Source organism: Callospermophilus lateralis, chromosome 18, assembly GCF_048772815.1.
Source record: "Callospermophilus lateralis isolate mCalLat2 chromosome 18, mCalLat2.hap1, whole genome shotgun sequence".
Taxonomy (NCBI): domain Eukaryota; kingdom Metazoa; phylum Chordata; class Mammalia; order Rodentia; family Sciuridae; genus Callospermophilus; species Callospermophilus lateralis.
The window spans coordinates 44484148-44508328 of record NC_135322.1 but is presented as its reverse complement, the minus strand read 5'-3'; the positions used below and the strand labels follow the sequence as shown (position 1 = coordinate 44508328).

Here is a 24181-nt window from a genome sequence, read left to right as displayed (position 1 = left end):
ATGTTCGAATACATCAGTGTGAAACTTGGATAGCCGATGACTTGCCCTGTTGTATAGCAGTGTTCTCTTATTTTATATGAAATATTAACTCAAGTTTTATAAAATTTAGGAAATGATATTATGAAAAGTAATCCACATAGTTCTCATCACTCAGTGATTCATAAAAAGTAGATAATAAAAATGACATTCAATGACTGTTCAAAAATAAAAAAGAATACATACATTTTTGTACTTTCATCTGGACCTTTTTATCCCTCTGCATGTATTTGAATGTATATTAAACAGTTCAGATCACCTTAGAAAACCTTTTCTAACCTATTTAGATGAAGTTTGTTATGTTTTATTTCTGAATGATACCTTTCAAGTGTATTGACTATTTGTACTGCCACCCTTAGCAAAAATTGATGAGGTTGCTTTTCAAAAGAACCAATTTGATAAATGAGCAGGAGTTAACTAAAAAGTGACTTGTAGATGGCTCCATTACTAACTTCACTTTTCATTTTTAGCTACACACAGACCTGGATCCTGGAAGCAAAAAAATCAAGTATATCCTCTCAGGTGATGGAGCTGGGACAATCTTTCAAATAAATGATGTTACTGGAGATATCCATGCCATAAAGAGACTTGACCGAGAGGAAAAGGCTGAGTACACCCTAACAGCTCAGGCAGTGGACTGGGAGACGAACAAACCTCTTGAGCCTCCTTCTGAATTTATTATTAAAGTTCAAGACATCAATGACAATGCACCTGAGTTTCTTAATGGACCCTATCATGCTACCGTGCCAGAGATGTCCATTCTGGGTATGTATGCATCCAATTTCACAGAACAATTAAGAGTCACCTTTAAAATAGCTCCTGGCATCAGGAATGGTGTGATGCTGTATAAAAGACATTTATTACCTTCTTATCTCTAATTTGCATTTCCAAATCCCCTTTTTTGGCCTAAGTTCTGCAGCTCAATAGCTTTAGTCCCTTAGTAATAGGAACTGACTGAGGAGAAGTTTTATTAAAATATCTCTCCTTACAGGACAATATTTCAATAGGCTGAATTTGTATTCCTCTCATAGACTTGTAGTTGGAGTATTGTTACTGAGGCGGATTTATCAAGATTTGTTCCAACATGCCAAGCTAATCCTATTGATATTTGCTTCATGTTTAATTATTTGTTTGTGTTTATTCACATGCAGATGCAGTGCATAGAGAAATAGGAAACCTTCTAGGTCTGTAGTCAGCCAGATATTGACTTGAGCTGGTGGGTCGAGTCTACAGTGAATTAGACAGTCACTGTTGCCAGTGAGACTTATTTTTTGTGGCCAGCTCTTAACAGAATGATTTTAGGAGCCATGACTACCACCAATGAAAAATCTCACATTTTCTGAGCCATGGATGCATTTATTACCTTTTGTACAGATCAACATATATTTCAAAAGATAATTTTAAGCTTTTACATCCTAATTTGTATATAATTACTTATTCCCAAACTTCAGCCTTGATGCAGTAACCCTCAAAGCTCAGACTTGTACAATGAAAGGAGGGATTTTTTTAATTAATTTTTTAAATTTATATGTGACATCAGAATGCATTAAAATTCTTATTACACATATAGAGCACAATTTTTCACATCTCTGGTTGTATACAAAATATATTCATACCAATTTGTGTCTTCATACATGTACTTTGAAGGGAGGGAGTTTTGAGCCTTCTTTGTCTAACAAAAATAGTAGACAGGAGGCAAAATCACTAAAGTAATTTTTTTGTAATGCAATCTGTATCCAAGTTTGTTTCAAATTGTGTTTAAGGATGTATTATGGATTAGGTGGTAGGTGATCATGATTAGACAAATAAAAATCCCAAGTAGAGAATAACTAAAGGCCAGAACTAGGTACCTGCAGACATGTACAGTCATTATTTCAAATCCCTAATTTGGTATCAAATAAATCCTCAGAGAAAAACCTGATCAAGAACCATGTGCCCAGGTTCTATATAGTGAGGTAAAACTACCCAGGAAAACTATACACTTGCAGATATTAACACCTGGAAGAAATATATGATGAAGTATTCTCAACAGCATCTCTTTTTTTTATTATTTTTTTTCTTGGTACCAGGAATCGAATCTCATGAATGTTTAACTACTGAGCCACATCTCCAACCCTTTTTCATATTTGATTTAGAGATAAGATCTCACTGAGTTGTGTACAGGGGCTTGTTGCTGAGGCTGGCTTTGAACTTTGCAGTCCTCCTGCCTCAGCCTCCTGAGCCACTGAGATTACAGGTGTGCACCACCTTGCCTGGCACTCAACAGCACCTTTACTTTAGATACAAATAAAGGCAAAGTATTGATTGTGATATTCAAGAATAGATTTTGGTGCCCATTATCATGTATAAAAAAGAATTTATTTGCCTTCTCAATGTAGTCTCAACATTTTAAGATATTTTGGCAATTCAGTGTGATGTTACCACGCCTTTATCTGCTCTATACATCATTCCCTTATTTTGTCACTTAATGCTTAGGATTACTTTGTTCCTCTACTTCCTTCTTCTTTTTTCCTTTTTTTATGTAATTTTTTATTTATATATGACAGCAGAATGCATTACAATTCTTATTATACATATAGAGCACAATTTTTTTTATCTCTGGTTGTTTACATAGTATATTCACACCAATTCGTGTCTTCAAACATGTACTTTGGATAGTAATGATCATCACATTCCACCATCATTAATTACCCCATGCTCCCTCCCTTTCCCTCTCACCCCTTTGCCCTATCTAGAGTTTATCTATTCCTCCCATGCTCCTGCTCCCTATCCCACTATGAATCAGCCTCCTTATATTAAAGAAAACATTCGGCATTTTTTTTTGGGGGGGGGAATTGTCTAACTTCACTTAACATTATTTTCTCCAACACCATTCATTTACCTGCAAATGCCATGATTTTATTCTCTTTTATTGCTGAGTAATATTCCATTGTATATAAATGCCACTTTTTAAAATCCATTCATCTATTGAAGGGCATCTAGGTTGGTTCCACAATTTAGCTATTGTGAATTGTGCTTCTATAAACATTGATGTGGCTGTGTCCCTGTAGTATGCTGTTTTTAAGTCCTTTGGGTATAGACTGAGGAGAGGGACAGCTGGGTCAAATGATGGTTCCAGTTCCTTCTTTTTATTCCTTTCTCTCTCCTTTTTTCTCTTCTCTTTCTCCCTGTCTGCCTCCAGTTTCTTTTCCTTTTCCCTCCCTTCCTCTCTCCTTTCCTCCATTATCTCCCTTGGTTAGTTCATGTCTTTGGCTATTTGTTCCATCTGAATGGTTTTAAAATCATATCCCCTGCCCTGTCTGCCTTCTTAGGCCAGGAACCCTGTTATCAGTTGCTTCCTGAACATTTTAACCTGAATGTTCCAAGGACAGCTTGAACTCCATATTAAAAATCAAACCCTATTACTTCTTTTTATGAAATTATTTTTTGTGCTTCCTAATTCCTCTGACTTTATCACCGATCCCAATATACTCCAAAATCCTTTGTACAAAAGGTACAATATGCTGAACCTTCTCTCCCCCTTTGAGCCTCAGCCTCACCTCACCTATTGAATCACTAATCTGCTCCTTCCTGACTGCTGTGTAATCGGAACACATCATCTCATTTCACTCTTATGATAGTCTTTCTAGATCAGACTGCAATGCCTTCCTCTGGATCATCTCAGTAACCTACCAAAGAGTATGCTTGATTCTGAATTGGTTCCTTCTTCAGTAATCTACATATTTATGCTGGAAAATAAACAAAAACTCCCTTACATTCTGTTGTGTTTGTTTTCATAGAAAAATAATTCTCAGGCTCCTTAGCCAGAAGGACTTTGGATGGCTTTGTTTCATTTATTCTCTTTCTTCTTACCTATCGACAATATAACCTTGGTAGATATATAACCATTGCAGCAGCAAATAAGAAGTGATTTCAGGTCTTCTTAGTTTACCCATATATTTCTCCTTCCAAGACTCTACTTTATCTATCTCTTGAGCAAGGAATTCTATTTTTATTTATTTTTCATCTCCTCAAAATGGAGTTGTTTCTCTATGGCTAGCTGAATTGACACATTTTTAGGGAAACTTTATAACTTCCTAGCAAGACTTTATCTCTCCACCATCAGCACCACCACACACACAAAAAAGACACACACACACACACACACACACACACACCAGAACAAAAATTTCCATCTTCGCAACTCCTTTTGTATTCTGACATGGCAAAAAGGAGCTGAGAAACATTATGTAACATTTCTTTTTGTCTTTTTGTTTTGGTCTATTCATTTAGGTCAGAGAACTTGCCTAAGTCCTCTTCTTATTAAGATTTCAATAAAAGTGTTTTAAAAAATTACTGGCACCTCCAGTGCATGCAGCACACATTACCTTTTTTAAAAATTCTTTTTTTTTTTTTTTTTTTGGTGCTGGGTATGGAACTCACAACCTCATGCAAGCTAGGCAAGTACTCTACCACTGAACTACAGCCTCTAGCCCCAACACACTTTATATTAATTACCGATAAACGATGAACAGGGAAGCTGTTATTTTTACTTCATTATTATGATTTCTCCATCTTAATGCCAACTCTGTTGACTATGAATGTGCCAGAGGCTGCCTTTTCTGTGCATCTAAGAGTCATGTTCTTGATAGATATGTTGAGACAGAAAACCTCAGAAACTTCCATAAACATTAAGACCAATTTCAGCTAAGAAAAGGTCTTTAAAGATATCATTAGCTACAGAATGCAATGTGTATACCCCCCCCACACACACACACTCACACACACTTTAAATGCTTTGTCTTCAACATGTCTTCCAAAACCCACAGAGAATCCGTTTAAGTTGCAAGAAAATAATTTGAATCCTGACTCCTTTCCCAATTATCCGGTTGACTTTGAGATCAGGAAGATGAAATTACTGCCTATTTTCCTTAGCTGTAATGCAAGGACAATAATTTCTATCCTGCTTTCACTGTGTGAGGATTGCATGATAAAACACAAGGTGAAGGAATGCCATAAAGTAAATAAGTGTTCCATAATTGGTTGTTGTTATGGCTTTTAAAATTATTTGTATTAATCTGTTCCCCATTTTACCTTCATACCTTCCCTTATGTATTGATTTTAAGCTCTGGGTGTCTGGTTTCTCTTTGACTCCAGCCTCTCTGGTTAAAGGGAGCAGAGGCAGCTGCACTATTTTATTGTCAAGTGTGAATTATTCCCTTCATTTCTCATCAAGGTGAATATCATGATGAAGGTCAGCTACTATCTCCTTCCTCTCCCCATCATCACCGTTCTCTCTCAGCCTGTTTCTTCCCTCCCCTCTTTCCTTCTTTCATTTTTCTTCCTTTGCTACTGCAGAAATGCCAGCACCTGCACCTGTATGCCCTGAGGAATGCCAGCCAGGACTGAGGGAATTCATTGTGCAGAAAGTGAAAAATAAAATTCTAATTGAGAAATTTACCAATATTAAATTGAAATGAATATGATGTTCAAGAACTGTCTTCTAGTTGACAAGCTGTCAAGACAAAACACACATATACATTTGCCCAAATGGCAGTCAAATTAATTTAGAAATATCTTATTTGGAAGCAGGAGACACGGTTCTTTTATATTCTACTGTGAATTTCAGAAGTTGATGAGAATTCACTTTTACAGCAATACTGCATAAAGAAAGACATGTGTGCTTGTCTGATTGTAACTGTGGATACCAAACTAGCAATGCTAAAGTTGGTTTTTCAGTGGAAATTTGCCCACACTTATTTTTTCAAACAGTTTATGTATTTTTAATGTTATTGTATGATTGTGAGGGATGTTTTAACCCCAACTGCATTGTTTAACTGAACCTAGGTTGGGATATAATGAACTTTCTATTTGACTTTGAAATTGGTTCTCAGATTATTTAACTCCAAATATGACTTCCACTTTTGTAAGCAACAAACTCCGTCTCAGTGTCACATTACCTGTGTAGTATATGCAATAATCCCTACGTGAAAGTGTGTTTGGAAAAATTTAATGATCTTATTTCAAAAGTGCTAACCACTTGGCCTAAAATAGAACTGATGCCCAATAAACATTAGTTTCTTTTGTGATTTGGTTCTACTAGTGTTTTGGATGATGTGAATGTTTTGGTCAGTGGAAAAAAAGTGATTTAACAAGACTTACCTTTCCATTTCACAAATCCACATAATAGAATTGGCATTATTTTATTCAAAATGGCATATTAGTGAATGTGGGGTCAAGAGATGTGACAGTAGGTGGTGCTTAAGTTGCTAAGCATTGTGTGTCATTGTGATTATGTCATGTAGAACATGACACAAAAGATTTTCCTAGTTTTCTTGGCAATTCGGACTCCTCTAATGATGATTAATATGTATGCAAAGTTACTGTTAGAGAGAAGCTCTGTTAAATACTTCTAATATCCTTACAATGTTTTGACTTTAAGAGAAATATTAGTTTCCCAATTCATCATGATTTTTAATCACAAAAATGGGGGAAATAATAGCTAATATAAAGCCAGACATGAAGTAGAAGAACTGGGATTTAAGTACAGACATCTGGTTCTACCTCCCATGGGTTTAACCAGTATGCTCTACTGATCTTTGATAATATCTCTAGAGAATTTTGTTTATATGAGCACAATGATTCTGCTGCATATTTATAACAGTTAATGTTTTTTTCAAGGTGGGAGAGCTTTTGAGGTCAGCCTACTTTGCAAATTAAATTGAAGAACTGAGAGTAGAGTTGCAGAAGAAGTTTGAGTGAGATATTTTGCAATTTTCAAGATAAAAATACAAGAACTTTAAAAATGTAAGAACAGTACATCAAATAGAAATTCAAATAACAATAAAAATTAATTAAGAGCCATGTGGTGAATAGCTGGGGCAAAGTGCTGCTAATGTATTTAAGATAAAGGCAAAAGACAGTAAGTTGAATTGATTCTGGGCTTTCTGGTGGTGAATGTGGAAAGAGGATGCACTCTCCACCCCAAAATATTAATTGAAATATCAGAAGAAGGTTAGGGAATGACTTAGTAAGTATGCATTTTATAGAAGCAAATCTCACTGCTTTCCAAAATCTATCACCAAAAAGGTAATGGAAGTCAGTACACAATACACAAGCTCACTCACTCTCCTTGAACCAATGACTCAGCCCAAAGGAAAAAAAATGTTGCCATTATTAAATCTTTTAGATATTTTCCTCTTGAGAAATGGTGGCGATGTGTTATTCATATTCTTTTGTCTTCTCTTAGCATTAGCATTATGCCTTTTCTTTGTAAATGTGCCCTTTTAGGGTGCTCATTCTCAAATCCTTTTTTTGGAGGGAGATCCATATAAAATACATACTATTTCTTTTGTGTTTTCTGTTATCATTGATTTGGAATAAATTAATTCTCAGTGAAACGTGACCAACATAGGTCATATATCTTTTCTGAATTGTTGGAAAATAAGTTTTAGACATTTTGCCCCAAAATTTTCAATAATTTCTCCCCATATGGATATTTTCCTACACAAGCACAGTATAACCATTCAAATCAGGACATTTACATGGACACATCATTGCTATTAAGTATTACAAATCTCATCAAAATGACTCCAGTGGTCCTAAAAATATCCTTTTATGATAAAAATCCATCCTATTCAGGATCCCATATGCATTAGACTCTTTCAGCCTGGGAAGTTCTTTAGTCTTTTCTTCCTTGTCATGACTTTATGCTCAACAATTACAGAAACATTGTTTTATAGAATTCCTTAGATGTATATATTGGGATTAGATTCAAAATGCACATTTTGGACATTACTAAAGGATTTGTATTAAATGCATGAGATTTTGATGTATTCCATGATTGGTGACAAGAACTTTGATCACTTCATTAAGGAGGTGTCTGCCATTTGTGTCTCTTGTAAAATTATTATTTTATTCTCTTTGTACTTAATACTTTATGGGAAGACACTTTGAGCCTTCATAAATTTTTAATTCAGCATCAAAATATGAACCCTAAGTTTTAACATCCATTGAATTTTCTTGGCAGAGTTAATTATTAATATGAGAACTGGAAATGGTAGTTTTCTCAATTCTACAATTCCACACACATTTATTGATTTTCATTCTCCTATAAAGAAAAAGTTCTTATATTCCTATTTATTTGCTTATGTACTTATTCATATTAATTTGGAATTTTAGATTTCTATTTTATGCAATCAGTTATAATTAGAATTATTATCTTGCTATTCAGTTTATCTCCAACTTGGCCATGATATGGCCATGAAGCTAATTCTGTATCTTTGTGACATGCCTCTGTTATTCTTAGGTGACATTTTTATCTTCTGGTCCAACAAAGTGTTTAAAGTGTCATTTTGTATCATTTTATCCCAGTCCTATTATAGTGTACTTATACAAAGAAACCTAGTTCCACTTAAAAAGAATTGCATGTACACACCAAAGACCAGTATTAGTTTTAGTCATTGCTATTAGAGGGCCATTGTTCCCCAAATCTCTCAGTGGCTCGGTGGACAGGGCAAAGGTAAAGAATGGATGGAAGTATGTGCATACACACATGCACACTCATATTTATCTGTCCATAAAAGACTGAATAGTGTTGCTCAGAATTTCTTGTTCATTCAGGACCTTGGAGAGTGGTCTTATTTGGAATGAGGGTCTAAAAGGTATAGTTAATCCAGTCCAGGTCCTACTGGGTTATATTGAATCCTAAATCCAATGACTGGAGTCTTTAAAGGAAGGCCATGTAAAGACACAGACACACTCAGAGAAGCCCATGTGATGACAAACGCATAGACTGGAGTTATGGCACCATAAACCAAGGGGGACCAGAGTTCCACCAACAGCTAGAAATAGCCTGAAAGTTCCCTTCAGAGGAAACATGGGCTTGTCCACCAATGATTTTGGAGTGAGAAATTAAAGAGTGAGAAAATAAATTCCTGTTGTTTTAAGCAATACAGTTTGTGGTAAATTGTCATGGCAGCCCTAGAAACATAATATATTCTCTAGTAATAATCATGAGCTTGCCACTATGTTACCATAGGGTCCATTCTTTTTTTTTTCTTTCTCTACCAGTAAGAAACCTGAATCTTTTTATCCTTTGTATATTTATTAATTGGATAATTCCTCAGACCTGTCATAATTTATCTCCGCTTGTTCCCTCTGCCCCACACCTGACTTCCCCATACTGGTGTTTATCAGCTGTCCCATTCTTCCTCCACAACCTTGCCCTTGGAGGAAGAGATGGACCCTTATCTTGCCAACCATACCTAATGTCTTTTGGATTTAACTGCTTAGACAGAAGGCAGTCAGAATTGGGGACAAGAAACTACAGAACACTTTCTACATTTATTTGACTCTTAGTATACCCCAGATCTACAGCTACATTTCCTATTCTGTATTCAAAATAGGCATAATGCAAAGAGAGGTTAAATATGTTTGAATCAAAGCCAAACTGTTTCTCCTATTGAAGTCTTTAAAGTACTAATATATCATAATTTGAAAAATTCATATCATATGCCCTTATGAAAATTTAGACATGTATATGATCACAGAAACACTTTTAGAATCCTGAAGGATTGCAGGGATTTTATTCTACAAAAGCTTTAAAAATACATATCTAATGAGAATTGATTTTTGTTTTTATGCAAGACCACATGTTAATTTAGCATGCAGCTAGTGAAATTTGCAATTTCTAAAAAGTGAATTGCAAATTGTGATGACTACAACTTACATGGATTAGCTTGTTATTCTTGTTATTTGCCCAGTATAGTTTAGTTTCAAATATAAAATATACCTAAGGTAATAATTAAAGAGATTAATTGTTATACTCTTTTTTATTAAAGAAACAATTTTATTACATAAGCTTATAGATCAAAGGATGTTACAAACTGACAAACTGTCTTAAGCCTAACATACTTCTTTTTCATAATTTAGAAGCGGTAGCTTTATTTATTTATTTATTTATTTTTGCTCTCTCGAGGCTAGATTTTAGAAGAATTCAGTAGCATTTCTCTATTTTTAAAGGAGAGATGCAGAGTAGAAAAGCGGAAAACATATCTTGATGGATTTGATTATATTTTTTGTCTGGTTTGATTCAGAGTGATGAACAAAATTGAAATTCTTTAGGAAAACATGGGCGGGAAATCATGAGGATTGAAATAAACACTTTCAAAAGAAATCCAGCTGCTGTACCTGATATGAATGCCAATAACAGCTGTGGACTCAAAACTTTAAGATGGGATGAGGAGTCTGTCATTTCTTTTCTGCATAAAGAAGCTAAACCTCCATTAAATGAAGACAGTATAATAGCTGACAAATGTATATATACATATATTCATATTTAATTCATTATATATATGTATATACATACATATGTATATATGTGTATATATAATGAATATAATATATATATATATTGTATATAACATACACATATATAATATGTATGTCTATATACATATACATACATATCTTATGATAAATGTGAGCCAATAGCTTCCAATATGTGGATTTTGTTTCAAAAGGTCTTTCTAAGTAGTTGATTGATTAGAAATTACCAGAGTATCTAAATGGGATAGCTGGTGACAGTTAACTGTGAGAGGTGACTGAAAGCATGTTTAGTGAACAATGATGGAAATGTAAACCAGGTTTATTTGCATATTTTTTGTGATGAGGAAGTTCCTCTCATCAAGTTTTTGCTATAACACTAGTTTTTATGTAGTTCTTCAATTCTAAGGTTACATATTATCAGTCAATTCATTGATAATAGAAAAATGTAGTTTATCCATTGTATTGTCCATAATATATCATTGGCTATTTTAGGATATTTCATTGATCAACTCATATTTCAGTCTCTTCAGTTTGTAAGATTCTTGGATCCAAATCTCAACCTTAATATATATATATATATATATATATATATATATATATATATATATATATATGAATTATATAATTTATATAGATATAACATAGATATAATGGCTTAGAGAACTTTACTATAAATTTTAGAGAAACACTGCTTTCACTCACTTTGAAAGTAGTGAACATTTCAGAATTCTTCAGTCTGCTTCAACACACTCTGCCCTACTGTCACTTGAGATTCCATGACCAACACAAGCTATAGGTTTTCAACAATTTCTTCTGCAGTTGGTCTTTGCAGTTCTTTCCAGAAGATGATTCTCAATAACCAACCAATGTAACCTAATCTGAATAACATAAATCACGGGAAAATATGATGAAATACCTCATTCGATTTTACAAGTTGTAATACAACTCCTACTTTTGTTTAATATAAAAAATTACATAGATGTATGTTTTGAAAATTTATATGAATGCCTAAAATTTGAACATACTGAAAGAGTGGACTCAGAATTAACAATATCTAAGTGAAGAAGTGACATTGGTGATATATCTGAACCTATGCTTTGAAACCTAGTCAATCCTGTATGTACCAATTAAACTTTAGTTTCCAAGCTATTCACAACACGGCAGTAGCTAACACTTAAGTTGTATTTATTTACTGTTTATTTATTTTTTTCTTCTTTATATCCTGTGCTTACTTTTAGGAGCAATATTAAACTCTATTTGATTATCATAATGTTGACTCTTTATGTTCCTTGCAAATAGTTCTTCCTTTCAGTCATATTTTGGTTCTTGCTATGTATAGATACATTGGTTTGTCTCTCTGAAAATTGCACCCACTTCCCTTTTCTTGGAGAATTTTTCTATGGCTAATATTTTATCCAGGCCCACTCTGAGCCCCTCAGAGGAAAATAACACATCTACTGCTTTCTATTCAAGTAATGTTCTGGTACTTGAAATACTGAAAAGTATTTTCAAATCAGTAAATCTGCACTTATCACAAGAAAAATCAAAACACTCAAGAAGAAAAAAAAAACTTTATTACAGATGTAAGGTTGAGAAATCAGGTGGGATTTTATCCAGACATTCTCAGGATCCTGTACTCTTTTTTAACTCATTTCCCTTAGATGCAAATTAATATTTTAAGATCAACATACTTATTGATCCTAGAGACAAAAGGGCAAATATTTCATAAGTTATTCAAGCCATATGTGTGTCTAGAGCTCTGTAAAACAGTATCAGCACCCATGCTGTTATGAGAATGTTTTTTCTTCATTTGTTTGTTATAAAACCATTATAAAATTCTTAAGAAGGGCTAGAGCAAAAGCTCATAGAGTTCAACTTTTTATCACATTTTTCTGGCAGAGAAATGATATAACTGCATGCCAGGGCAGCTCTGAAACACATGTCTGAAATTCTCAAGCATTGATCAAATATAAATATGGGGCACCTTTCTCAATATATTTTAGGGTATGGCATGCTTTCCTCAGAACCTTGCCTCTCCCAACCAGTAGATGTTTTGTAGATCCTGTCTGTGTGTATGAGCAACATACTTCTGTAAATTTGGGCTTAATTGTAGTCATGGATTCACGAGACATTACTTTTCAATTGTTAGACCCCAATGCTTTTATTCTTTGATTGATTAGAAATCACAGTTTTATAGTTTTCTGCCATAGTTTTATCTGTTCTTCCAATAACTTCATGTAGAGAAAAACATGAAGTAATTTATATGGCAAGATAGCTGCTTGCATAGGTAAGTGCATAGGTCAATACATAAACGTGGTAGAAAAGATGCACAAGGGTCCACACGGACAATTATTTGGATTTCTCCTGCATGAAGAATGTGTTCTTATTTTCTTCTTTCTTTCCCTTCTTTCTTCCTTTTCTCTTTTCTTTCTTCCTTCCTCCCTCCCTTCCTTCATCAGTATGGACTCAGTTTTTGTTTATAAATATATATTTGGGCTATAATCCAATAAAACTTTTAACTTAGTTTTTCATTTTCAACTATTAGAAGTCCTTTCACTTGGCTCCTATATTTCTTTGGAATATCTATATAGCTATATCTCTATATCTATCTTTCTGTATATTTATATATGCATTTTTTATGCAACATGATCCAGGCTTATCTTAAATAATGATTATGTTAATTCTAGAAAAGCCATTTCTCTAAGAAGCTCTGGTTTCTTTCATTGGAAAACAGTGTTAGAAAGAAAACAAGGTCTGAGTGCTAGGTATAGTTTTTGTTTTTGTTCCTGCTTTATGTTTGCATAGTCCGGCTCTCAGTTAAATAAGGACAAATAAAGATTTGTGTGCCAACTCATCTGGCATCTATTTTCCTAATTGTTTTATCACAATTGTGCTGCAGCCCCCTGTTAGAACCAACTCTATGAACTAGATTACTAAGCTATGTGTGTATAATTTTGACTTTAGTTTCACATACTCCATTCACTTTCAAAATTACTTAGATCTGACTGCCATATGACCCAGCTATCCCACTCCTTGGTATTCATACAAAAGATCTAAAATCAGCACACTATAGTGATACATGCCTACCAATGTTTATAGAAGTACAATTTTTAATAGCCAAATTATGGAGCTGGCATGGGTGTCTGTGAGCAGTTGAATGGATAAAGAAAATGTGTATATATACACAAAGGAGTTTTATCCAGGAAGAATGAAATTACATCCTTTGCAGGTAAAGAGAACTGGAGAATATCATGCTAATTAAAATGAACTAGATTCAGAAGGACAATGGTCAAATATTTTTCTCAGATGCAGAAACTATATAGAAAAAAAGTAATATAAAAAGGGAGGATAGGTGATCTCATGAAAATAGAAGGAAGACCAATAGAGTAGAAAAGGATCAACAGGATGAGGAGGGGAGGGCATGGGGAAATACCAGGAAAGAAAATGTACTGAGTTATGTTACATCTAGTTACAAATATACCACAATGAATCCTGCCTAGAGATATAATTATAATTTACTAGTTGAAATAATAACAGAAGGGAGGTCAATAGAGTGAATCAGGTTGATAGAGGAGGGAGAAGTGGAGGGAAAGGGGAAATAATAGAGAATGAGATTGATCACATTTTGTTATGTGTATGTACAAATATGGCATAATGAATTTCACTATCATGTATAATTATTAGGCACTGATAAAAGAAATACTTAGGTCTTTTTTCCTTCCCATCCTCTTCAGTAAGTTGTAATGATGTACATGTCATAAATTATTTTATGTTGTCACAGTTGGCCATCTATTCAGAAAGTTCTTAATTTCCTAAATTATTTTATTTTACATTTGCATGTATTGTTCCACTCTTTGTGTTGTAAAGGTCTATGAGTTTGGACAAGTACACAGAGGCATGTATCCATCATCACAATGTTTTACAAAATAGTGTTACTACCTTAAAAAAATTCTGTGGAATTTTAACTATTGAGCTTCCTTATTTCCAGCACCCCTGGCAAACACTCTTCTTTTTATTACCTATTATTTTATCTTTACTAGAATACCATATAAATGAAATCATAAAATATATGGACATTTTACTTAGTAATCATCACTTAAAATTCACCCATGGTTGAATAGATGGATAGTTCTTTCTTTTTTCCACTAAATAGTATTCCATGATAACAGCACTATAATTATTTTTCCATTTGCTATTGAATGGATACATTCATTTTGATTGGTTATAATTTTCTTATGTGATTATGAACAAAACGGTTATAAACTTCTACATGCAGGCTTTTGTTTAGAAATATGTTTCTATTCATTTTTGTTTAGACATAAATTTTTACATCTGGTAGTATGACACCTGAATCATATGACAAAAGAATGTTTCACTTTATAAAAAATTCCAAACTGTCTTCCAAAGTGGCTACAACCTTTTGCATTTGTACAAATAATGAGTGAAAATTCCTGTTGTGCTAAATATTCACCAACAATTCGCATTTTCACATGTAGAGACTGTTTTAACAGTTGTGTACTGTTATCTCATTTTTGTTTTAATTTCCAGTTTCCTAAATACAGATGGTATTGAAAATTTTTTCCATACTTATTATCCAGTGCATATTGTCTTTGACTATATATGTTTGGATATTTTGCCCATTTTTAATGGGGTTGTATGTTTTCTTATTTTTGAATTTCAAGATTTCTTTATATATTTTTTGTACGAGTTCTTAACCAGATACACATTTACAATATGTTTTCCTTGTCCAGTTTATCTTCTGTTCAACTTCACAATACCTATAAATCCTATATTTCTAAGTACTCCTCATAGAACTTCAAATGTTAAAGAAATTCCTTTAAGTTAGTTTAACCAGAATATTCACCTGGAACTACCAGCAAAGATCTATGAAACACTATAGATTTACCCCTCACTGGTTAACAGGCAAAATGAAGGCAGGAAACCTAGACTGTACAGCAATTGGCCAATTTAGAAATTAGCAGAAATTCTTGAATGAGTTCCAATGATCACATTATGAAAGTGGAAATAGTCTTAATATACTGCCAGAGTTGAGGACCTTTGAGATATGCTTCCAGGAGTATTTCTACCTTTCCTTTCTTCAGGTCAAAATGGATCCTTCTGAAAATGTTTATGGGTAGGTAATCTGTTCACCAGATGGTCCCTACCAAAACTGCCCTGATTATTCCTGCCCTTTCACAGTTCATGGAAAAGGCAATGAATACAGCACTGAATATCTTGTTGTTAACAGCCCCCTATACAGACCCTATGCAGATTCTAGCTGTCTCAAGGCTGCCATGAACATCCACTGGGCGTCTGCCTACCTCACGCCATTTCTCTTCTCCAAGGGACTCCCGTTCCCCATCTTCCAATGGACAGTGTAAGATTCCAGCAATGGCTTTTGTCAGGGTTGCTTCTGGTCTAGGACATAAGTAGACATTTGACCATATCTACTTCAAATTTCTCTCAACCATGGGTGTTTGCCAGCAAGATAGTACAGACATCCAAGTATCATCTTTCCAAGTAGCTCAACACAAAAATATGTGAATTGGGAACCATCAAGAAAGTCTCATCTTTTCCTGGTATATTTTAGATAAACAGAGTAAAGCTAGGCTTCCTGGAAGTGAGAAGGGACAGAACGAGCAAAAGGGACAGGACAACACAGGGCCCTAGAAGACTTCTTGTTGGATCTCTCAACTTCTGATTCTAGGAGCATAGGGTTAGGAGCCTCAGGCAATCCCCATCTCTGACTTCCAGGATATTTCCAGCTATCTGCAGATGACAACTTAAGAGAGGGAAGGATATATTAGGTTCCTTAAAAATAAAACTTCCCTAAAAAGTATAAAGCTGTTTGATGGGTCCTGTGAGTGGCAATGACAATGAATTATTCAAAGGGAGGTCTGTTAGAGAGGAAAGATATGGACGTATCTTCCTGACCATGTCAACAGAGTATACAGAAAACATAACATTCATGCTCACAGAAATTATCTACAGTTTCCTCATAACATGGGACTTCAGAAGAGACTCATATTTGAGGCTTCCTTGTGAAAGATCTTGACTTCTTAGGATAAGGCATGTTGTGGACATTAACAATATGTACTATATTATCTTTACACTATACTAAGAACAAAAGAGGAATTTTCATCTTTATCTACCAGTGTCTGTTGCACAGATAAAAGCAGTGGGCTGCTAAGTCATATTCTTGGGAAAGTTAAAAACAACCTAAGGGTGGGATATTCTATCTACCAAGTTTATGAAAGGTGCATGCATGTCCTTGAACTGAAAAAAGAATCAGAGAAGGTACATCCCCAGTTCTTCATGCTGCCTGAAATGTCAGTCTTGCATCCATTTGTTTTTACAGATCCTATTAATGGATGTAAAATAACCTACAGTTTTCTGTTCTTTTAAAAATTGCTACTTAAAGGAAAAAAAATGGATGATCAAGACTGAAAACAAAAGGCAAAATTCATTCCTGAATATGTCTTTATTGTCCTTTTTCTGACCTTGACAGAATAATCTGAGTAATTATCATAATCATCACTGCAGGATTTCCTCATCGTCTTCTTCTTCTTCTTCTTCTTTTTTTTTTTTTTTGGATTGCTATTCCAGTGTAATTACTAGAGCTGCTGATGCCATTAGGTGACAATAAATTAATATCAAACAGTTCCCACACTTTTATGTCTAGGTAACAAGTTCCAGTGTCAACACTAAATGGAGAGAGATGCAGTATCCACCTTTAGACGGCTGTACAGCTGCAAACACTGCACAGGCATCCTGTGAGTGACTTTGAAAATAGATCTTGCAGCATGTGAAATGATAGGAATTCAGCATTGTTTTCACTCCTGAATTTAGCACTAAGAGCATTGGTGCCTTAGATTTGTCATTAGTAGAGATGGCAGTTCTTGGTCCTCTTCAGGCTTTTCTGCATCTCCCTTTTCTTTTCCTCCATGCCTAGTTTTAAATTCTGCATTGATGTATAATATCCATACAGTAAAATTCACCTATTCAGTACCAGCTGAATGGGTTTATTGGATTAGCACCCAAATAAAAAATCAGAAGAGCACCAAACACCTTAATTGATTCTTGTTCTCCCTCCTAGTCACTATTCCCCTAGAATAACTGATATCCTCACTTCTAATGGCATAGATAAGTTCTGACTGCTTTCTTATCCAAATAGACTCCTAGTCTATGTATGCTTTGGTGTCTCCATTGGTCCTTTTGCTCATTTATTTTGTTAATCCTCACCACCCCTTTGTCTTCTGGTTCTGGAAGGTGTCTTCAATCATATTTTATTTTGCCTTTCATTATATAGCCAAAGGCAACTAAGTAGGAGATTCCACATTAAAGCCAGCATTGTTTTTCATGTCTAGCTACTTGCACCTTCTCTTAGTTAATCCAATGGTAAATCCACCCCAGTGGGACATTGTAGAGGTCTCTAGCCTGCTTCAATCACATGTTACTTTTTTCCTAACAGAAAGTCACTTATTAAAACTACTATTTATTGAAACCACAATAAAAACTCCTATAGCTCTAATTCCTATTTTGTCTCTTTCTTTTTTTTTTTTTTTGTTTTTTTGGTTTCAAACCAAATATGTCTTATTTTCTCCAATTGTTATCATCAAATACATTTTATAAATATTTATTGAGTACCTGCAATTACAGACAGTAAAATCACAAAGATAAAAGCTGTGTTTGTAGAGATTTCTTTGTTAAGAGTTCATTCTCTGGAGTCAGCAGGCCTTGTTGAAAATCCCTGATAGTTTTCTTGAACAGAGCACTGAATCCACCCTGAGTCCTTGGAGATCCACCTACAGGATTCTTGTTCAATATCAAATATGCTATTAACTTACAAGGGATATGTCATGTTAGAGAAAACTATTACATATTTCAAAAATCTATATGTGTTATGATTTTAAAAAGAAACTTTGTCTCATTACTGCTAACACTTGCCATAAGTAGAAGCCAAATGTCAGATAAACAAAATATTAGATAAGCATAATATAAAATATATACAAATGGACAAATGCCATTATCTTGTACATAGACACTGTTGCCTGCTTATGCTTAATTCCAAGATAGCTACATAAGGAAAAAATGGAAAATATCAGAAATGTGTTAAAAATATACTCAAAGTTGACATTTTGTTTTCAGTAGAATCAGAAAGGTTTAAAAAAGAGTGAAACAAGATATAAATGTCTTAGAATATATTTCAAATTAATTAATATTGAATTATTAAATACCATGTGTGCCCTGTTTGTATGTAATCATGTGTTGGAAACAAACATGTTATGCAAAATGCACTTACATGGTTTTGTACATGCCACAGAAAGATTTACTGGCCTTCAGAGAGTACACATGCTGGCAGAGAAAGTAGCCTACAACCTTGAATCTTGATAAAGATTTGAAGGACTCGGGCTGGGGTTATGGCTAAGCGGTAGAGCGCTTGCCTCTCATATGCAAGGCCCTGGGTTCAATCCTTAGCACCACATATAAACAAATAAATAAATAAAATTAAGTTAAAATAATTTTTAAAAAAAGTATTTGAAGGACCATGATTACTTATATCAGACCAGCAGAAACTATCATTACTTATGTCACCCAGGGACTACAGGGGAAATCACCTGGGACCCTGATTGCTTAAAATTTACATGGCAGGATGTCAATTAAAGTTTCATATTTTCGCACGACTCAAAGGAACTGCAGCCATTTCGTAAAATTTTGAAACTGATGGAAGACAGACCTGCCATGTCTCCTTCTCAGAGTCGAACCATATAAGTAGAGCAAAGACTGTTAGCATGACTGTGTGGGCTCTGCTTAATAGCTAAAAGGTTGATTCTTGTAAAATGAAAAGCATTTCAGCATTATCTTTCTATTCCCAGGTCTACAAAAATCCAGCACACATAAGCAATTAGTACCATATTCAAATGAGCAAGCAGGTGGATGAATTTAAACATGTGTGATTATTTTCAATATCAGATGAAAACTTTTACGTAACATCCATCAAATAAACACTTTGGATCTGAAGATATTTCAAGACACATGATTGAAGTTATTACTGTGGTATCAGCAATAGTGCGAAAGACAATTTGAAGCTCTTCTACCTCCTCTGGTAATTGAAATAAGACTGTGTTTTTTTTTTTGTTGTTTTTTTTAAAGGAGAGCACCACCTTACATATGGAGTTTGATTTGAAACTGAGAGGATATTCCTTATTAATTCTAAGATTTTGCCTGACTTTTAACTTATATAGATAGCTCTTTACATTCTATGGAGCTTCTCTTACTACAGAAACCAATTTAAGGAGGCAACGCTTAGATATGTGATCCAAGGTTAGGCTTAGGACAGCTTAAAGAATATAAAAATGTGCTTTCCAGTGTCTGATTTAATGCTTTCTTAAAGTGATCAAAGTTAAAGGCTCAGACTTTGAAGCCAGACTGGTGTTGGAGTCATGGCTACTGGGCAATCAAAGGAAGAGAATTTACCTCTCTGAATCCAAGTTTTTCTTTAAAATGGGATTAAAAAGAAAAAAAATATGAAAGGATAAATGACTTTCCATGGCATGCAATATTTCAATAAATGTCAGTTTCACCTGGTTCTGAGATATTAACTATGGCCATGAAACTTACCTCTATGTCAGCATGCTGCTTCCAAATTTTTTGAACATCAATCGATGTGCATACATTTATATTTTCCTCTTTGATATTTTTGTTTAGGACAAATTTTTAGAATAAAGCTACTTAGTCTATTTAAAACAAATGTTTGATTATTTATTTGTCCCTAATCTTCATTTCTGTGATTTTACCCTCTTATGTATTATTATTTTTAAATTCGCTTTCCAAAACTGAGTGTCATTTTGGACCTTTCCCCTGAGTTCCAGAACTACATCTCAAAGTGTTTATGTCTCCAGGTGAGAATGATTCAACTTTTTAACCAGCAGTCCATTCAATACTGAATTTATCAGTTAATTGTTTAATGCATAATAGCAGTACCACAAACTTTTATGGTAATGAACAGCACACATTTTTTATTTCATAATTGACGTGAGTGAGGGATCCATTCAGAGGGTCAATGGTTTTTCTGCTTCAAGATATTCTAGGGCTGGAAGCAAGATTTTATTCACCACTGGGGTCTCATCTGAAGATCGGATGGACAAGAATCTAGCTCCTAGGTCTCATGGTTGTTGGTAGAGAAGTAAGATCCTTTAAGCTTTCTGCAGAGGGTCTTTGTTTCCTTGCTGATTTGGTCAGGTGGCCTTCTTCCAATCTTTTTGCCTTTCCATATGGTAGGTCTTATGTCCTACAATCACACTTTGCTGAATTTTATTGATTCAAAGCAAGTCATGGTCCTAGACATCCTGGATCCTTTCTTGTCATTCTGGAGCAGCAAGAGTAACGTTTCTGAAACACAATTTTTGAGCATGACATCCCCTTGAGTGTCTTCCCATTGCTTTTAGAAATGAATGTCAGCAGATTTGAATCAGGTTATAACCAATCCAGGTGGCCTTCTACTTTTCAACTACTTTCCAATCTCTTACCATATTCATGCAAGAAACTATTTTGTTTTATGGACTCCCCCTCTACCCTGCATCCAGGATTTCTACATTTACTATTGTCCACTTTTAATGCTTTATCTTATCTGACATATTTCTACTTAATGAACTTCTGTGTTTCTTTATTGCTCTTTGGGTATAGCTTAAATTCATAACACTATTAGTAATACTGCACATGCTTTAACCATGCCAACACCCTCTAACTGCACACTTTGACTCACAGATCTGCTTTGTTCTTTACTTGTGAGGTCCTCCAAGTCTTCACACAAGCCGTTGATTTATCCTGGGAAACTGTAACTCCCATTAAACCTTAGCTTCAGATTATCACACTTCCTTTAGGTCTGTTAAAGACTTCATGCCATTCTTTTTCTGCATAGAAGTTATAATTGATTAACTAATTACTTCTGTTGTTATCTGTGCTTGACCAAAAGCTCCCTGAAGGTTCAGTCTGTGCTTGTATTGTTCATAGTTGTCTTTAGGGACCTATCACAGAGCCCCACGCAGAGCAGATATCTCAGAAACTGTGTTCCATAAAAGGAAGGTAAAACTAAGATAATAAGAGATGTTCTCACTAAGGATTTCTGATGCAGTTAGGAAATAAGCAAAAGAAGACTGTGCAATAAGGTTGGGTGGATAGGAGAGTTGCTTTCTCTTGATCGTGTTTCTAAGGGGTGTAGAGGAAGCAGTTAGGAAAGGCTCAGTTATGGCCAAGGCACAGAGCAGGTTCTGAGAATACAGACAGTTAATTAACAAAACTGATAGCCTCCAAGGATTCCAGTGGTGAAGGGAACTTGGGTGCCTTCGAGGCATCTTGATGCCAGAATGTTATCTAGCCCCAAATTGCCATTCAGAATGACCAGGCAGCTGACCCTGAAATGTGACAAACAGGGAATTTATCTTCAATCTTCATATGTAAATCAAAGTGTTTCAGAATGAGGAATATTTCTTTAAGTGAGAAACACTTCTGGCTTCCTTCAGTTATTTTTCTTTTGAGACTCAATATTTTTCCCTGCTATTTAAGAGAATTCTACCTTAAACAAGAACAGTCTTTCCCTGGATGGTTCAATATAGATAGAGGTAATTTATTTACTGTGATCTTTTAATTTTTGTCATCAGAAGTAGGAGTATAATGGAAAATATGAGAATAAACTAGACGTCTACTTTCCAGGAAACTCATTTGTGTGGGATTTAGGCAATGAGATATGAAATGCACTATATTGTCTTTTATTTTTTGGTGGCTTTAGGAACTTAGGCAAGACATGAAGGTGAATACATTAATCTTATTCAGATCCGAGGGATCAAATCTTCAGGCAGTGACTTAGCTAGCCTTTTATAAAATAGGATTTAATGCATAGTCTGAAGTGTTAAAAGAGGGCTTACAGAATGCAGCAGAGAACATGTAGACTTGGAGAATGAATTGCGGATCAAGGAACCACTCATTAAACATGTAAATTTGAATATGTTGTTTCTTTTTTCTGCACCTTCAATTTATTATCTTTAAAATAATATTCCTTTACTTTTATTTAGAAAATTAAATTTTATGCAGCAAATGACCCTCAGTTGGGTCATTAGTGGTTATTAGTTCAGAAATAAGAGTTTTAGTTGAGAAATCATAACATCAAATACTTGGGATGGTGTCTTGCATATAGTAGTTCCTTAGTAAATTGATATCATCATTAGCATCATAAGAATTATTGTTACTGCTAATAAAGATCAGAACTACACTGCATAGTTTTATTTGATTTAATTTCTACAAAAAAAAAACTATCAGCTTCTTCTTTTTCTTCTTCTTCTTCTTTTTTTTTTTTTTTTGTTGTTTTTTAATTAGCTGCTTTTTACCAAGAAAATGCAGTTAGGAATGTGTTGGATCTTAAAAAAATACTTAGTCAAGCTAAGTATTTTTTTGACTCTCCAGTCTTGCCACAAACCTTTTACTACCCCTGAAGCATGGCGATATCCTTCCAAGTGCAGGATACCTGTGTACTCTAATAAAATATTCAACAGTTTCTTAAGATAGACATGATATTCCTCATGTCCCATTCATCTGCATTAGGCCAAGGTCTGTGAAGTTATATTTGAATACCTTCAATTTGGTAAAGCCCAAATATTTCTTTCATTTGGACTGTAGTATTCATGATGCTTCAGGGGCACTCGACTACTGAGCCACAACCCCAGCCCCATTTTATATTTTATTTAGAGACAGGGTCTCACTGAGTTGCTTAGTGCCTCACTTTTGCTGAGGCTGGTTTTGAACTTGGAATCTTCCTGCCTCAGCCTCTGTCTGAACCCTCTGGGATTATAGGCATGTGCCACCACGCCCAGCTTAAGATGCTTCTCAACACATTTTTTTTCAGGACAGAAAGTAGAATTTATTCCCCAGTTTTCTATCAATCATTAGTACTTTTCAACTTAACACAAAAAAAATATTCACAGATCCTAGGATCTGGCCAGAGGGGTGGCTCTGCGAAGGAAGGACTGTGACTCACATGTCCTTGGCATAGTGTTTGCATGAGTGATTTGCACACAGAAAACACTACTAGGTGTTTCTGTTTACATTTGATTTTTTTGAACTATGACCAAGAAAATCTTGTGAGATATTTATTAGAGCTCCTATTCTTTTTAGTTTTTAACTTACTGGTTATGAATTGTAGGTTACTTCAGTCTCCAAAAATATTTATCTTTAATCTTTGAAAGTAGCAAAAAAAATTCCAATATTTCTTTGCCTTTGGCAGGCATTCTCTCTGTGTGTGTCTCTCTGGTCTCTTTCTCTCTGTCCCTCTTTGTCTCTAGCTTTCTCACACAAACACATCCTCTGTCTCCATTATCTCTTATTTCTATATGTTGCAGTGTACAAGGGCTTGTGTGTGGATTTGTGTGATATATACTGCCTAAGTTGGAGAGAAAATGTTGCTTTCTTTCCAAATCAAAGAGAAAAATGTGGAGAGTCTGGAACAACAACAAAAATAGCTGCTTTGACTCACAGTCTCACTGCTCTGAAATATAAATTCTATCCTGAAGGGAATTCTCTTTTCTGTCTAGAGTAGGCATCCCTCCATATATACACACATAGTGAAATATGTGCAAATTCTTAAGTCTTCATGAGAACATGAGAGATCATTAATCTTGTATTATCTCAGCAAAAATGGCAATGAGAAATTATTTATATTGTAGGCTCCAATTCAAGGCAATTCAAGTTCCAAAGGATTGAATTTCAACAAATGCCTAGGAAGACTCTATCTTTTTAAAGGATTCCACATTACTACATTCATTTCAGAATAAATTTGTCAGTTTCA

General features: G+C 34.6%; 1 protein-coding gene across 2 annotated transcripts in view; it reads left to right on the top strand.

Moving 5' to 3' along the window:
- The window catches only part of Cdh8 (cadherin 8), a 333641-nt gene that overhangs the window by 102719 nt on the left and 206741 nt on the right, over positions 1–24181 (top strand). For both annotated transcript variants that reach the window (XM_076838247.2, XM_076838246.2), the window contains exon 2: positions 507–801. In XM_076838247.2, the coding sequence (XP_076694362.1) occupies positions 507–801 (295 nt within the window). The remainder of the gene's footprint in view (positions 1–506; positions 802–24181) is intronic.